The 20,000-nt window shown below is 44.9% G+C and overlaps 1 protein-coding gene across 1 annotated transcript in view; it reads right to left on the bottom strand.

The window, feature by feature from the left end:
• pld1a (phospholipase D1a) overlaps positions 1-17,223 on the bottom strand; it is a 40,045-nt gene extending 22,822 nt beyond the window's left edge. The window contains 7 exon segments of the mRNA XM_046862583.1: positions 8,160-8,218; positions 8,349-8,414; positions 9,012-9,123; positions 9,312-9,454; positions 9,613-9,782; positions 16,137-16,247; positions 17,192-17,223. Of these exon segments, the coding sequence (XP_046718539.1) occupies positions 8,160-8,218; positions 8,349-8,414; positions 9,012-9,123; positions 9,312-9,454; positions 9,613-9,782; positions 16,137-16,218 (632 nt within the window). The 5' untranslated portion in view covers positions 16,219-16,247; positions 17,192-17,223.
• Between the last annotated feature and the right edge of the window lie 2,777 nt (positions 17,224-20,000).

Below are 20,000 nucleotides of genomic sequence, written 5' to 3'. Positions count from 1 at the left end.
CCACTCACTCACTCACCACAACCACTCACTCACCACTCACCCACCCACCACCACTCACTCACCACCACTCACACACCACTCACTCACTCACTCACCACTCACTCACACAGCCACTCACTCACTCACTCACCACTCACTCACAACCACTCACCACTCACTCACTCACCACAACCACTCACTCACTCACAACCACTCACTCACCACTTAACCACTCACCACTCACTCACTCACTCACCACCCACCCACTCACTCACTCACTCACACAACCACTCACCACTCACTCACTCACTCACCACTCACCACCACCACTCACTCACTCACTCACTCACACTCACTCACCACCACACAACCACCACCCACCCACTCACTCACACAACCACTCACCACTTACACAACCACTCACTCACACTCACTCACTCACACAACCACTCACTCACACAACCACTCACTCAGTCACCCACTCACTCAGTCACCCACTCACTCACACAACCACTCACTTACCCACCCACCCACCACTCACTCACTTACACAACCACTCACTCACTCACTCAACCACTCACTCACTCACTTAACCACTCACTCACTCACACAACCACTCACTCACTCACCACACAACCACTCACTCACTCACTCACTCACACAGCCACTCACTCACTCACTCACTCACTCACACCACCACTCACTCACTCACAACCACTCACTCACCACTCACTCACTCACTCCACACAACCACTCACTCACTCACTTAACCACTCACTCACTCACTCACTCACTCACCACCCACCCACTCACTCACTCACTCACACAACCACTCACTCACTCACTCACTCCTCACTCACTCACCACTCACTCACTCACCTCACTCACTCACTCACTCACTCACTCACACAACCACTCACCCACCCACTCACTCACACACAACCACCACCACTCACACAACCACTCACCACACACTCACTCACTCACACAACCACTCACTCACACAACCACTCACTCAGTCACCCACTCACTCAGTCACCCACTCACACACAACCACTCACCACTCACTCACTCACTCACACAACCACTCACTCACCACCACCACCACCCACCCACTCACTCACTCACTTAACCACCACTCACACACTCACTCACTCACACAACCACTCACTCACCACCCACCCACTCACTCACTCACTTACACAACCACCACTCACCACACCACTCACTCACACACACACACAACCACTCACTCACCCACCCACTCACTCACTCACTCACAACCACTCACCCACTCACCACTCACACTCACTCACACCACCACTCACTCACCACTCACAACCACCACTCACCACTCACTCACCCACCCACTCACACTCACCCACCCACTCACTCACTCACTTAACCACCACTCACTCACCACTCACACACTCACCACTCACTCACCCACTCACTCACTTAACCACTCACCACCACTCACTTACTTACACAACTACTCACCACTCACCCACTCACTCACTCACTCACCACTCACCACACAACCACTCACTCACTCACTCACTCACTCACTCACTCACACACACACAACCACTCACTCACTCACTCACAACCACTCACTCACCACTCACTCACTCACACAACCACTCACTCACCCACCCACTCACCCACCCACTCACTCACTCACCCACTCACTCACTCACCCACTCACACAACCACTCACTCACTCACTCACACAACCACCACTCACCCACCCACTCTCACTCACTCACTCACCACTCACTTACCCACCCACTCACTCACACATCCACTCACTCACTCACTCACTCACACAACCACCACTCACTCACCCATCCACCCACTCACTCACTCACCCACCCACTCACCCACTCACACAACCACTCACTCACTCATTCACTTACACAACCACTCACCACCACCCACCCACCCACTCACTCACTCACCACACTCACCACTCACTCACCCACTCACTCACTCACTCACCCAATCACACAACCACTCACTCACTCACTTAACCACTCACTCACTTACTCACTCACACAACCACTCACTCACCCACCCACTCACACACCACCACACACCACTCACACACACACTCACCACCACCACCACTCACTCACTCACCCACCACCACCACACAACCACTCACTCACTCACCACACCACTCACTCACTCACTCACTCACCACCTCACTCACTCACTCACACTCACTCACTCACCACCACTCACTCACACCACTCACTCACCCACCCACTCACCCACCCACTCACTCACTCACCCACTCACTCACTCACCCACTCACACCACTCACTCACTCACTCACCACACAACCACCACTCACCCACCCACTCTCACTCACTCACTCACTCACTCACTTACCCACCCACTCACTCACACATCCACTCACTCACTCACTCACTCACACAACCACCACTCACTCACCCATCCACCCACTCACTCACTCACCCACCCACTCACCCACTCACACAACCACTCACTCACTCATTCACTTACACAACCACTCACCACCACCCACCCACCCACTCACTCACTCACCACACTCACCACTCACCCACCCACTCACTTACTCAATCACTCACTTACACAACCACTCACTCACTTACTCACACAACCACTCACCCACCCACTCACTCACCCACCCACCCACCCACTCACACAACCACTCAGTGAGAGTGAGTGATTAAATGTTTGAATAATTGATTATCCCACTCAATCCACTTAATGTCACTTCCTGCTCAGAGAAAGGATGGTGCACTCACTTACTCACACACTCACTCACTCAACCACTCACTCACACAACCACTCACTCACTCACACAACCACTCACTCACTCACACAACCACTCACTTACTCACTCAGTCACTCACACAACCACTAACTCACTCACCACACAACCACTCACTCACTCACCACCACTCACCACCACTCACCACTCACCACTCACCACTCACTCACCACACACTCACTCACTCACCTCACTCACTCACACACCACTCACTCACACAATCACCACTCACTCACTCACCACCACCACTCACCACTCACTCCCTCACACAATCACTCACTCACTCACTTACACAACCACTCACTCACCACCACTCACCCACTCACTCACCACCACCACTCACCACCACACACCACTCACACACACAACCACTCACCCACTCACACACTCACTCACTCACCACACTCACTCACCACCACACAACCACCACTCACTCACTCACTCACTCACCACTCACATACTCACTCACACAACCACTCACTCACTCACACAATCACTCACTCACTCACTCACACACTCACCCACTCACTCACACAACCACTCACTCACTCACTCACCCACTCACTCACACAACCACTCACCACTCACCCACTCACTCACTCACATACCACTCACACAACCACCACTCACTCACACAATCACTCACTCACTCACCACAACCACTCACTCACACACACCACCACACTCACCACTCACTCACTCACTCACACACACCACCACCACTCACTCACACCACCACTCACTCACTCACTCACACTCACCACACAACCACTCACTCACTCACCCACTCACACAACCACCACTCACACAACCACTCACTTACTCACATACTCACTCCACAACCACTCACTCACTCACACAATCACCACTCACTCACTCACTCACCACCACTCACACAACCACTCACCCACTCACTCACCCACTCACTCACTCACAACCACCACTCACCACTCACTCCACACAACCACTCACTCACTCATTCACTTACACAACCACTCACTCACTCACCCACCCACCCACTCACTTACTCACTCACACCTCACTCACCCACCCACCCACTCACTCACTCACTCACTCACTTACACAACCACTCACTCACTCACTCACACAACCACTCACTCACCCACCCACTCACTCACCCACCCACCCACCCACTCACCACTCACACAACCACTCAGTGAGAGTGAGTGATTAAATGTTTGAATAATTGATTATCCCACTCAATCCACTTAATGTCACTTCCTGCTCAGAGAAAGGATGGTGCACTCACTTACTCACTCACTCACACTCACTCACTCAACCACTCACTCACACAACCACTCACTCACTCACACAACCACTCACTCACTCACACAACCACTCACTTACTCACTCACTCACCACACAACCACTAACTCACTCACTCACACAACCACTCACTCACTCACTCACACAATCACTCACTCACTCACTCACACAACCACTCACTCACTCACTCACACACTCACCACACTCACTCACACAATCACTCACTTACTCACTCACTCACACAACCACTCACTCACTCACACAATCACTCACTCACTCACTTACACAACCACTCACTCACACAACCACTCACTCACACAACCACTCACTCACCACCACCACTCACCACACAACCACTCACTCACTCACTCACACAACCACTCACTCACACAACCACTTACTCACATACTCACTCACTCACTCACTCACATACTCACCACACAACCACTCACTCACTCACATACTCACTCACCACATACTCACTCACACACCACTCACTCACCACTCACACAATCACTCACTCACTCACTTACACAACCACTCACTCACACAACCACTCACTCACTCACTCACCCACTCACTCACACAACCACTCACTCACTCACTCACACAACCACTCACTCACACAACCACTTACTCACATACTCACTCACATACTCACACAACCACTCACTCACTCACATACTCACTCACTCACATACTCACTCACACAACCACTCACTCACTCACACAATCACTCACTCACACAATCACTCACTCACTTACTCACATACTCACACAACCACTCACTCACACAACCACTCACTCACATACTCACTCACACAACCACTCACTCACTCACACACAATCACTCACTCACTCACCACACAATCACTCACCACTCACACAATCACTCACTCACTCACTCACCACACAATCACTTACTCACTTATTCACTCAACCACTCACTCACTCACACAATCACTCACTCACTCAACCACCACCACTCACACAACCACCACTCACTCACTCACCACACACCACCACTCACTCACTCACTCACTCACTCACACAACCACTCACTCACCACCACCACCACACAACCACTCACCACCACACAATCACCACTCACTCACTTACACAACCACTCACTCACTCACCACTTACACAACCACTCACCACCACTCACACAATCACTCACCACTCACTCACTCACTAACACAATCACTCACCACTCACTCACACAATCACCACTCACTCACACAATCACTCACTCACTCACACAATCACTCACTCACTCACTCACACAATCACCACTCACTCACACAATCACTCACTCACTCACACAATCACTCACTCACTCACACAACCACTCACTAATTTACACAACCACTCACTCCCTCACACAATCACTTACTCACTCACTTACACAACCACTCACTCACTCACTCCCTCACACAACTACTCACTCACACACAACCACTCACTCACACACACAACCACTCACTCACACACACAACCACTCACTCACCCATTCACTTACCCATCCCCCACTCACCACACACTCACCACTCACCAAAACACTGACTCACACAACCACTCCTCACAAAACCGCTCACTCACTCACCCACCCACCCACTCACTCACCACACACTCAACCACCCACCCACCCACACACTCAACCACCCACACACTCACTCACTCCCACTCACTCACCCATTTACTCACCCAACCACACACTCACTCACCTACACACTCACTTACACACTCACTGAGTCACTCACTCACTCACCACTCAATCACTGAATTACTCACTCACTCACAGACACACACACACACACACACACACACACACACTCACTCACTCACTCACTCACACACACTCACTCGCTCAGACGCCACTCGCCCGCTCACATGCTTGCTCACACACACGCCACACACGCCACCCACTCACTCACCCACCCACCCACCCACTCACTCACCCACCCACTCACTTACTCACCCACTCACTCACTCACACAACTCCTCACTTACCCACTCACTCACTCACTCACCCACCCACTCACACAACTACTCACCACACAACCACTCACTCACACAACCACTTACACAACCACTCACTCACTCACTTACTCACACAACCACTCACTCACTCACTCACTAACTCACTTACTCACACACACAACCACTTACTCACACAACCACTCACTCACTCACACAACCACTCACTCACTCACACAACCACTTACTCACTCACACACTCACTCACTCACACAACCACTCACTCACACACTCACATACTCACTCACACACACAACCACTCACTCACCACTCACACAACCACTCACTCACTCACACACACACTCACTCACACAACCACTCACTCACTCACAACCACTCACTCACTCACACAACCACTCACTCACTTACACTCACTCACACAACCACTCACTCACTCACATACTCACTTACACACACAACCACTCACTCACTCACCCACTCACACAACCACTCATTTACTCACACAATCACTCACTCACTCATTCAACCACTCACTCACTCACTCACATAATCACTCACTCACTCACTCACTCAACCACTCACTCACTCACACAATCACTCACCACTCACACAACCACTCACTCACTCACTCACTCACTCACTCAACCACCACTCACCACTCAACCACTCACTCACACTCACTCACTCACTCAACCACTCACTCACTCACACAATCACTCACTCACTCACACAATCACTCACTCACTCACACAATCACTCACTCACTTACTCACTCACACAATCACTCACTTACACAACCACTCACTCACTCAACCACTCACTCACTCACACAACCACTCACTCACTCACTCACACAACCACTCACTCACTCAACCACCACTCACTCACACAACCACTCACTCACTCACTCACCACTCAACCACTCACTCACTCACACAATCACCACTCACTCACACAATCACTCACCACTCACTCACACAATCACTCACTCACTCACTCCTCACTCACTCACACAATCACTCACTCACTCACTCACTCACACAATCACTCACTCACACACACTCACTCACTCACTCACACAACCACTCACTCACTCACTCACAATCACTCACTCACTCACTCACACAATCACTCACTCACTCACTCACACAATCACCACTCACAACCACTCACTCACTCACACAACCACTCACTCACTCACTCACTCACCACAATCACCACCACACAACCACCACCACCACCACACAATCACTCACTCACTCACACAATCACTCACTCACCACTCACAATCACTCACTCACACCACTCACACAACCACTGACTCACTCACTCACACAACCACTCACTCACTCACCACTCACACAACCACCACCACTCACACAACTACTCACTCACTCACCCATCCCCCACTCACCCACACACTCAACCACTCACCAAAACACTGACTCACACAACCACTCCTCACAAAACCGCTCATCACTCACCCACCCACCCACTCACTCACCCACACACTCAACCACCCACCTACTCACTCACTCACAACCACTCACTCACCCACACTCAACCACCCACCTACTCACTCACACAACCACTCACTCACCCATTTACTCACCCAACCACACACTCACTTACACACTCACTCAACCACTCACTCACTTACACACTCACTGAATCACTCACTCACACAACCACTCACTCACCCACTCAATCACTGAATCACTCACCACTCACAACCACTCACTCACCCACTCAATCACTGAATCACTCACTCACTCACTCACTCCCTCACACACACTCACTCGCTCAGACGCTCACACACTCACACACACGCTCACACACTCACACACACGCTCACACACTCACCTAACCAATCACTCACTCACTCAATCAAAACAATTAGTTAATCACAATCAATCATTTACTTAATCTCAATCTATCCATTAATTCACTTCTCACTCACAATCAATAATCAATCAATCAATCATTCATTCATTTATTTAATCATTTCATCAATCATTCTCTGACTCAATCACTGAAGTTTATTATAGCAGAGTTTAGTGCTACTCACAATCCTTTTGGTCCCAAGTCATGAATGAAGGACATCTGACTCACATCAATGAACTCCATCTGTTACACACACACACACACACGCACGCGCACACACACACGCACGCGCACAAACACACACGCACCCTGAGTAGAGCTTACCCTGGTTAGCATTAGCATTTATTTTAGCAATAGCAGCATGAGAGCTTACTGTGGCATGGTATCTGCGGTAGGTGGCCATCCGCAGCAGTTTGTTCAGGTAATCCTCCAACTGTTTCTGAAAGCACGCACGCACACACACACACACACACACACACACACACACACACACACACACACACACACACAACATCCTGTACAGAGTTTCATTTTATAATCTCTAAATCCAGGAATCTGACTGAGTATAACAAGGATTCTGCATAACGAGCTGAGAGACGACATACAGTACATACTGACATGTTTATCAGAGATACAATCACTAAACCAAAACATGTGATCATGTGATGAAGTAATAAGTAAAATAATGTGATAATGATGTAATGATGTAATGTGTAAACTAGATGATGATGATGATGATGATGAAGTAATAAGTAATGTGATGATGATGATGAAGATGATAATAATGATGTAATTATGATGTAATTATGATGTAATGATGTGGTGACAATTATGGAATGATGTAATTATGATGTAAAGATATGATGATGTAATGGTGATGTAATGATTATGCATTAATGATGCTGTGATGTAATAATGATGTAATGATGACACAATGATGTAATAGTAAAGTGATGATGTAATTATGTAATGATGCAATGATGTAATGATGATGTAATGGTGATCTAATGATGTGTCTGTGACAGAGGTAACTCACTCGTCTGCTGGACACCTGCTCATCCTTGGTAATTTCCTCTCTCCCTCCGCGAGGTAATACGGGCATCTGCCGCACCTCACTCTTATTCACACTCTTCCTGCGAACTGTGTGACTGAAACACACACACACACACACACACACACACACATGAGAAACACCCGACACTGTATTGTCCTGTAGTAGGCGGGTAAGTGTTGATGCTTGTTACGATATTTTGTGGGAAATGAGAGTACGAGTAGGCGGGGCATGTGGGAGTGGGTGAGGTATACATAAGTGGGCGTGGCTTGTGTATTGTGTAACCTGCGTGAGGGTAAAGGAATCATAATGAAGGTTTTGTAGCGTAGTAACTCCCTGTGTAACTCCATGAAGTGTTTCTCTTTTCGCTTCACAACCCAGGTGAAGTTTCCGTGTTTCAACTCGATACGGAACACAGCCGGCATGGCCTACACACACACACACACACACACACACACACACACACACACACACACACACACACACACACACACATGGTGAACACAAAAGCATTTTATCTTTGTCTATTTTGCTTTAATGTGTGTGTGTGTGTGTGTGTGTGTGTGTGTGTGTGTTTGTCACACACCTTGGATGCACTCCTTTTGCCGGATGGATTAAATCGGTCCATGGCCCTGGTGAATCGCTCCACTTCCAGAACTCGGGCTGTAATCAGTTCAGTGGAAAGAAAAACTTGAGCTCCACTTTCTTTAAAGCCCACGGTCTTATAGATGCAGGAAAACGGGATATAGCACCGGTCTGGAAAAAAAACAAACAAGAAGCAATAAAAGTGATCAAAATAACTAAAACACAGCATTTCCATGGAAACCGGACATGTTGTTTAGTGTTGTTTGGTGGCTGCTGGTTGCTCCGCGCTCGTCGGTATGGAGCCGTGTCTCTGGTCCTGACCTATTTGGCAGCATCTGTGAAACTTTACTCCCATTATCTGAACACCATGGTGTGTGAACCTGCAGGAGAAGAATCTGAGAATCCACAGTGTGTATTAGACAGAAATGGGAGAAAGCCCCTGTTTACGAGGCAAAAACTGACTTTTTGAGAGAAGTAACGTGTGAAGTTCCTAAAAAAAACTAGACCAGAAAGCCTGGTTCTGTGGTTGGAGACATGGTGGAGTGCTAACGGCTAATCATTTTCATATAATTTGGGTATGCACAGTTACACAACCAGGCTGTAAGGAAGTACAAACGATTATTATGAATATTCTATAAACAGATGCAGCTAGTACACGGTGTATCTGCTCCAGCTGGAGAGAAGAGCTCGCAAGAGAGATCATCTGATGCATGACAGGAAAAGATGGAGTGGTGGCATAAGGGTGAAAGTGCTGTGTTAAATTTTACATTTATTTGGCAGATGCCCTTATCCAGAGTGACCTACATTTATGTACAATAATGCTAACAACTAAGCAGCTCTGGTTAAGGGCCTTGCTCAAGGGCCAATGAAGTGGCAGCTAAGTGTGGCTGGGATTTGAACTCACCACCTTCAGGATCTTTGGATACCTTAAACACGACGCCACCACCTAACCATCACTTGGATTACTGTGGTTGTGGGTTTGAACCCCAGCACTCCAAGCTGCCACTGTGGGGCCCTTGAGCCAGGCTCTCTGCTCCAGGGACACGGTACCATGGCTGGCCCTGAGTTCTGATTCCAGCTTCCTAACAAACTGAAAAGAATTTCACTGTACTGTAAAGTATATACGACAAATAATTGCTGTTCGCTTAACACCAAAGGACTGGTGATATGGGCCTGTGCTTCCAAACAGAGTATTAGTTTTGCAACATGCCAACAGATGGCAGCACAAGGCTGCAAGCACAGTCACAGGGAGCACCGACCTTCATAAGTCAGTGTGCCAAAAGTCATGGTCCTGTGTACATCAGGAGCAGTGCAACCGGTGCTAATCCGAGCACATGCGTTACCACGTCTGCTATTCTGACCATGTGTGCCCCCTGTCATCAAGCGCCCTCCTCACACGTGAGACAACATGATCTTACTTTCACGTCCACCCTACTTGCCAGATCTGTCTTCTGCAGACTCCGCACTCTTCCCGAAGATAAAGTTCCAGCTCACCATTTTGACACCGTTGTGGGGATCCAGTGTGAAGCGCAGAAGATACTCAACACGCTCCAAAAAGAAGACTTCCAGGACACGTTCCAGAAGAACACTGGGGGCACTGTATTCATGTGTAAGGCAGTGGTCTCAAACTGCCAAACTTAAAACTTAAACTTAAAACTATGACCGCAGTATTTTTTTGCGCAGTTTAAGGGAAATGCTACCTGTCTGAAATGCAAAGAAAAAGTCGCCGTTCTAAAGGAATATAATCTCAGTGTCATTACTCGACTCAACACGGAGAACAGTACGAGAAGTACCAGGAGGACAAGAAAATAAAAACAACAGCTTGTTCAACAATCTCTCTCTATCGGCAAAAACACAGTAGCGGAGCGGATTAGCGAGTTATCGAGTGACATTTATGATCATCTACTGATACAAAGAATGTTAGAAAAGAAAAATGCAGATTCAGCAGTTGTTCTGCGCTGCACTGTGCAGCAAATGCATGAAATATGAACATCATGTTTGTTGTCCTGAAATGTTTTAAAAACATCAGGTAAAGGAGGAGTTTACAGCACCACCAGTTTTAGGGCCTTTTAGAAGAAATTGAGTCAACATATGGCGATGGCTGAGGTGCGCTGGCTCAGCAGAGGCAATGTCCTGAAAAGATTTTTGAGTTAAGAGTAGAGGTGAAGAGATTCATTGAAGATGGCAGAATGGATGTTTCTTAGCTGAGGTGGACAGTGTCCCAAGTTTGTTGCAAATGGAACTTATTGACTTGCAATGCAACAGTGAGCTAAAAACTAAATTGAGAGAGTCACAGGGAAAAGCAGACAAGACTGGACAGTTTCTGAAAGAATTACCTCCATGCTTACCAGAGCTGTCCAAGGTGCTTACTCGGGTAATGTGCCTTTGTGGGAGCACATATCTGTGTGAGAAACTTTTCTCAACTATGAGCTTCAATAATTGCAAGTACAGGTCCAGACTTAGTGATGCCCATCTTGAAGCTGTACTCAGAGTTTCAACTGTGACCTCCTTGAGGGCAAACGTGGCTCAGTTGTGTGAGCAGAAGCGCTGCCAGGTGTCTGGCAGGAAGTAGAATAGTGTGCAAATGGATTTAGGGATTGCATGTGTTCACTGCAAGTTTGTTAGTTCAGTGCAAGGTTTGGATAAATTATTCAAGTTACAATTAATTAAGGGACAAAGATGTGCACTAACTGTTAATACAGACGTTCCCCACCTTACAAACGAGTTATGCTCTGAACGAGTGTTCATAGCATGGATTTGTTCATAAGTTGTTACTGTGTTCGTTATTGAATACGCTTATCTCCCAGCTAAAAATACTGTCAAATAAACAATAAAATATACTAAAACAAATTAAAATAATCAAAATACTGTATACAATATGTTGTTTTGAGTAATAAAAAATAAAAAAATGTATATTTCAAAAATTAATTAAAAAATGTATTGGGCCGAGTCCAGTGCGCATCATGTGGAACATTACGGTTGAAAACTAGCTCGTGGCGGCTCTCCTCCGTTTCAGCTTTTCCAAAAATCACTTTGAGGACAAGTTTGTTCATATCCCTGAAAGTTCGTAAAGTGAATGTTTGTAAAGTGCGTCTGTGTATATATATAAATATATAAACACTGCTGTTAACATTTTTTAAGTGTGACAAAAAATATGTTAATAATAGAATGTGAAATAAATGAGAGCTAACATCTCAGCAAATAAAGAACATCTCCAGAAATATTGCACATCCTTGTTTTGTTAAATGTAAAAATGGCGCTCGAATGAGATGTCAATCACAGCAATGGCCATCAGCTAATTTGAGTTCGAGACCCCTGGTGTGAGGGGACTATTTTGAAGGTGTTTCTGTGGAAAGTAGATAAATAAAGTATTTTTTTTGTAAACAGAGTGAATCATGAAACATTTTGATACCATCTCGTACGTACTGCTTAACACTGGATAATAAATTTCTCTGAGAAGATGCAGAAAATATCGGACTCGTTAAAGCGGAAGAAAAAATGAGGTAATAAAAGAAAAGACTTTCGGAGAGAAATAATATTTCAAAAATTGGCACCTCACATCCTCACGTGTAATAAACATCAACAAATAATCAGGCTCTTTATTGTTACCTGTAATGTACATTATATTTGATCACACATGGCATTATGGTTTCCTCTGCACCTGTTCTGGGTTATGAGGTTTTTCCTCAAACAAACACTGCAATACAATAACCGTGTCCTGAAAACGTTAATGAAATTCTCCATATCCTGTGTCTGTGCACTCATGCTGAAGAGATCAGCAGAACCAACAATCTGAAGAAAAGAAAAAAAATCCTTGCAGTGTGTACGGTGTGTGAGCGCAGAGTGGAAATACTGAGGGGGTGGAAAACACCTCGCAATGACGCAAGTTAAGGTAAGAGGCTAGGACGTGTCGAGGCATGTTGTTTCTACAGAAGTTTCCGGCATTTTTACAACCGCAATCACACGACTGTCTGTCTGTATCATGCACTTTGTCCCAAAGTTCATCCGTAATGAGCGAGGCAATGGTGTCTAGAGCAAGGAAGAAACGTAGAGAGGAACCAAGGTCTAACGAGAACTCATTCTCAGGTGCACCAAACGGCTTCCAGTAAAAGAGAATTCCATCCAGAGTTCAGGTGTGTTATCTCAAACATCTCACTATTAAACTTTACTTGCACTCGGCATGGTTTTGTTTTCGGAGCAAACAGGATGAGCAGGTCAGCGCTGAGGTCTGGTCCCATGTGCAGCACAAACTACAAACTACTATTTCTGGCTTCATTCAAACTCTTCATTTAAATACACCAAGCTCTTTACGCCATTTCTGATTCCGTTTAAGGATCCAATTAAAGGAAATCCTGAATGAGTCGGTTTACAGATTAATGCCTGAGGTACTGATCATTAAAGATCACAGTGAGGGTGATTATCAATCCACAATCCCACAATCCCACAGTTCTACATTCAAACCAGAGAAAAGAGCATGTACAACTGACCAGTGGTGGATAAAGTACACAAAGCATATGTTCAAGTAAAACCAGAGATCCACTCGGGAAAACAGGACTCCAGAAAAAGTAAAAGTGTCCCTTTAAACTTTCACTTGAGTAAAAGTACAAACGTATTTGCCTTTAAATGCACTTATCATCCTATGATCATTTTTATCACAAGACTCTTCACTTAATCACCTCAGTTTATGTGTAAAGACTCGAATGTGACTCTGAATGAATTGCATTTACTTCCTTCACTGTGCTCAGAGAAACCAGAGTCAGCATTTCATTCTAATAAACTTATTAAATTTCACCAAGAAGCCGCACATTCTACAGCTGTTCTCTAATCCAACACTGGAAATCAGAGACAGAACTTCACTCAAATGGACTGAAGAGTGATCAGCAGTTTCAGCGACAGTGGTGAGATTCTCTGACTGTAGGAGAAAAGATCCAGAGGAACAGATGAGGCTGTAGGGGGTCAATATGAGACGATGGTGCAGATTAGATTTAACATGGAGGCGAAGGAGCAATAAGGGCAGTTAGATGTGTGCTGGGAATAGAATTAGTTGTGGATCCTCAGGTCCTGGTCCTGAAGATGTTGACTGAAGTGTGTAGCAACAAGATGAAGATGATGTGTGCCAAAATCTGTTGATGATTGCATGCAAGAGAAGTAAAAAAAACATTTTGAGAATATTCAAGAAGGCAGATGCTCTAATTGGGCCAAATGGTTTGTTGGTGAAGTTCAGAGATGCTTGGCCTCCTCATTTTGGACACGAAATTCAAAGGTTATGATCAGAAACATACTTCTATATGAGGCTCAAATTTGTGGTTGTGTTAAAGGATTGACAGCATTTGGAACAAAACCTTTCACCAGACTGTTCTATGGGCTGCCAGAGACCTCTTAACCAGAAGGAGAAGAGTGTAGAAAAACAAGCACATCAGCCGACTAAGAAATATCATTTCTCCAGGGGTTCCGGGTCTGCCCTGGAGTCTCCTCCAACTGTGGGAAGTTCTGGATCAGCAAGCATTCTTGTAAACATCAGTTGTCTCTAATAGATTCTGAGATGAAGCAGCTTTACTTTAAGGTTCTGGATTGCCAAGCTCCTAATCTAATCAAAAAGAGCCTGCAAAGAAACCTGTTTTCCACCTCATGCACTCGTGACTTTATTCTGCTAGTAATATGAAATATTCACACTTGAACAATATGTTATATCTGCAGGCTCTGGTCAGGATGTAACGTTCCATCATAGGCCAGTAGGTCTGCTCTCTAGTGCTCATGTTCCTACAAAGGTCAGAACAAACTCTGAACTTTACATGCAGGTCATCAAGTTGGAGATGAATCGGTTCCTGCTTGGTGTCTACTAATTCAACTCTGAGACGTTTACCTCAACAATCATCACTGCACTGCATTTAAAATATTCACATATTCAACACGTTCATTTCACTTCTCTAAAACCCCAAACCAACTGGACCACAATCCTTTCCTGCTTCCTGTTTTTCAGTTTATTTGGTTTTAGTTCCTGTCCCAGTTTTAGACAAGTCTGAAATTCGAGCTGGGTCAGTTCACACCGAGGTGTTGCTGAACGTCCCAGATTTCTGGTCAACCTTTCTTTATTTGTTCCCTCTGACCTAGAACTGAAGTCTGCAACGGGTTTGGGGAATTTTAAAATCACTATGTTCAAGCCGTGTTCCTGTCTCAGGAACCATGCTCAGGATTTCATATCTCCAGAAATATCATTCCCAGTCACATGACAATTGGAAAAAATTAAGACAAACTCATTTTCTATCTGTGAACACGTGCAATTCGGCACAGAAAGAAAGGTTTCTGTTAGAAGATCCTCAAAACATTTAAAAGTCCCAAATGTAAGTAATATTAGGGGACTCCAAAAAAAATGAAAAGAAAAGAAAAACCAGAGACATGCAGCAGCACCCCTATCTGAAGCGACATGGAACGACCCAGATTTACCACTTTAATGCATTTAAAGTACATTTATAATGAGATATAAATCAATAAAATTATGAATATAGACTAAGTTCTATATCTCACCGGGATCGAAGTCTGCATCCTCGACATCCTCTTCGTCAAAGCAGAGCTCCTGAGGATCTAAACTCTCCACCACGTCGCTCATTCTCACAGACTTCTGCTCACTGCCTGTGTCTGTTTATATACACACACACACACACACACACACACACACACACACACACACACACACACACACAGATACCAGGTCATGCACACCTTCAGAAATTACAACAAAACAAACAATCGCACTATTATTATAAATAAACTGGGAGTGTGCGTTTTATTTTAAACTGCAGAATATGAAATGCAAATTTTCAGTGTTTTTTAAACCACATTGATCAGTGATTTGGTCTTCAGAAACATACATATTCCAGTGATTTGGTCTTCAGAAACATACATATTCCAGTGATTTGGTCTTCAGAAACAAACATATTCCAGTGATTTGGTCTTCAGAAACAAGTGATCATTGATTTGGTAAAAAACCTGTATTCCACACATTATATTTTACAGTAGAATACAATGGTTTTATATCGTAAATTCTTAGAATTTTAAGATCGGAGCACAGGGTCAGTCATGATACACAGGGTTAAGAGCAAAACCTAACAGTAATACTGGACCTTGAGCTCCTGACATTTTGATCAGTAACTAGAGCTCACTGCTCACCAGAACCATGAGGAACCATGGTGAGCAGTGATTGGTTGGTAGGAACCATGGTGAGCAGTGATTGGTTGGTGGGAACTATGGTGAGCAGTGATTGGTTGGTGGGAACCATGGTGAGCAGTGATTGGTTGGGAGGAACCAATGGTGAGCAGTGATTGGTTGGTGGGAACTATGGTGAGCAGTGATTGGTTGGTGGTCTCTATCGTGTCTGAATACAGATTTCCTCACTATAGTGAGCACTAGTTCCTGGCACTCTGTCAAATGGTGATAGAATTAAAGCCAAACCATCAGAAATGTCACTGGAACATGGTTAGCATCAACCGCGAAGAGAGCACTAATTCTATTGTGTAGCTTAGCAGCGTTTACACAACACGCCATATAGAACAACCTGAGTATGAAATAAACACAGATCTTACCCTTTAAACATTCTGGTCCACTTCTGCTCTCTTTCTAAACCTTTCTGGTTTTTCCCGTAGCCATCCTGGACACGAGTTCAGATCGGGAGCGTGACCTTTCCAACCCAAAAGAAAAAACATGGATATTTCAGCTTTGTTCGATTTGAGCGTAGCAGCAATGAGAGTGTGAAAACGTTCTGCTGAGGAACAGTGAGAGTGAAATCCTAAGCATTTCATGTCCTGCAGGAACATGCAGGAACATGTCAAGGAATCTCAGGGTCAAGACACGGCCCATAGTCTCCAGGTTCAAATAAAGAGAAAGAAAAACATAGAAGAAAGAAAATAGACTACTTTTATTCCTCTACAGAGTTTCTGACCTTAGAGCTCTGGCTGAGAGACAGCTACTGTGTGTGTGTGTGTGTGTGTGTGTGTGTGTGTGTGTGTGTCCTCAGTTTTAAGACATAAGGGATATCAGCTGTTACTTCCTGTCGGTGACTTCCTGTCTACATTACTGTTGGAGAGCTGTGTAATGTCGAGTTTTAAATCCCACTTAATTGATCACATCACTGCTTTAACTACTTCTATAGTTTGGAATGTCCTTGAATCGTCCTTGTGAAGCTCCGCCGATCCTTCTATCTAAAGCCATCTGTGGTCCCACCCTTTACTACTGATATCTAAATTCTTCCACTTGGCCCTGGAAGGTCAACAGACGTTAAAAAAATGTGCATGTGCTTCTGACTGATGACATCTGACCTGTGAGCCAATAGGCAACCAGAAGGACTCGGTTGTAGGGGCGTAAAAAGTGCTAGCTATCATAACCTAATATTCTCTCCAGAATCACAATTGTAAATCTTTGCGGACCAGACGCTCATCTTCTGATCAGAAAAGAGCTACATACAATATTTCAGCTGTTTTAACCATAATCACAATGAACCACTGAAACCACTGTGTTGTACTGAGGGTTCAAACAGGTTCCTCGTTGGTTCTTTGGATAATTGAGTGTATTTATAAGAATGGGTTCTTACTCAGGTTAAATATAAAAACACTTTGTTGAAGAACCTCAGAAGGCTGGGTGAAAAAGTGTGCTTCATGCTTCTTGGACGTTTCTTCTGAACTCATGAAGGTTCCCAATTAGAAAGACTTCTAAGTAAGACTTTTTTTTGGAGGACAAGAATCATAAACAATTTTAAATAAATAAATAGTTTATATCTAAATATAATAATTAATTAGCTCCAGAACTCCAGAACATTTTTAATCTTCTCTGTGTGGTTTATTCTGGATGAACCTTAGACTAGTGTGTGAAGTGTGTGGATCTCACACACTTACTGCACACACACACTTGACTGACTGTACTTTGCTCCCACAATAAATGTTGTTACAGCAGTGTGTGTATATAGTAATCTAGTTGCATAAGTATACACGCCCTGAAATGACTGGCTTGTTTTACCAACTTTGATATTGAGGTCGGATCGTACGCGCCGATAACCGATTAATCAACTGATAGTTTTTAAAATGGATACAAACAAACACTCAATGTAAAATAGTACTGACTTTATTACAAAAAAAACAACATAAAAAGAGTATCATGAAAATGTGCTAATGAAATTAGAGTATATATTCATTACGTTAATAAATATCATTAGATAATTAATAATTGATAAATATAAAATAGCGCTCTCCGTGCAGCACGTCGTCTCACATGCAAAAACAATCAGCACGTGGCAGCAGTTATTCGCCTCTAGAGGCCGCTCTCGTAATGACAGGGGACAAGAAGCCGGAAAAACTATCAGTATGAATTTTTGCCTATAGCTGATAGTTCCAGTGATCAACTATCAGTGCTGATTAATCAACAAAACCGATGAATCAGTCGACCTATATTGAAGAACCTAAAGATTTGTTTGACACCAGTGTTTTTGGGTCTATATCTTGACACAAATATTATTCTCCCACTCTTTCAGGCAAAAACATTGTTTATCCATTTCACTGCAGGTCACGCCACAGATTTATACTTGGATTCTGTTGCAGTCATTCAAAAACCATCCATCCTACTCTGGTGAAGTCGTTTATCTGATGATTTGGACGTATTTTTCAAATTGTTGTCATGCTAAAAGTTAAGCCAGTCATTATAGTTACACAACTCAGGTCACTCTTAGTGCAGGTCTCAGGCCCAGGTAAATATGAAGGTTTGTGTTATGAAGGACATCCAGCGTAAAACATGTGTCAAATCAAATATGTGGATCAGGAATCAGAATTTCATACTGGATCGGTCGAGGCCCGGGTTACCAACGACCACCACAGGTATCGTTAACCAACAGGGTACCGGTGTAAATTGTGCTGCTGTTGGCTGAAGAAGGAGAAGGAGAGGAGGAAGACGTCTAAAGAGACAGCAGGGAAAGGAGAAGTGGAGGAGAGTGGAGGTTCAGGTTGGTATTTTAAATGTTGGTACTATGACTGGTAAAGGGAGAGAGGAATATGATGGAGAGGAGAAAGGTAGAGATGTTGTGTGTTCAGGAGACCAAGTGAAAAGAGAGTAAGAGCAGGAACATTGGAGGTGTTTAAACTGTTCTATCATGGTGTGGATGGAAAGAGAAATGGTGTAGATTTTAAAGGAAGAGTACAGTAAGAGTGTAGTGGAGGTGAAGAGAGTTTCTGATAGGGTGATGATCGTGAAGCTGGAAGTTGAAGGGATGATGATAAATGTCATCAGTGCTTATGCTCCACAAGTGGGATGTGAGATGGAGGAGAAGGAAAGATTCTGGAGTGAATTAGATGAAGTGGTAGAAGGTGAACCTAGGAAAGAACGATTGGTGACTGGGGCAGACTTTAATAG

This window comes from Silurus meridionalis, chromosome 12 (assembly GCF_014805685.1).
Source record: "Silurus meridionalis isolate SWU-2019-XX chromosome 12, ASM1480568v1, whole genome shotgun sequence".
In the NCBI taxonomy this organism is placed as follows: domain Eukaryota; kingdom Metazoa; phylum Chordata; class Actinopteri; order Siluriformes; family Siluridae; genus Silurus; species Silurus meridionalis.
This window is presented reverse-complemented; position numbering and strand designations above follow the sequence as displayed.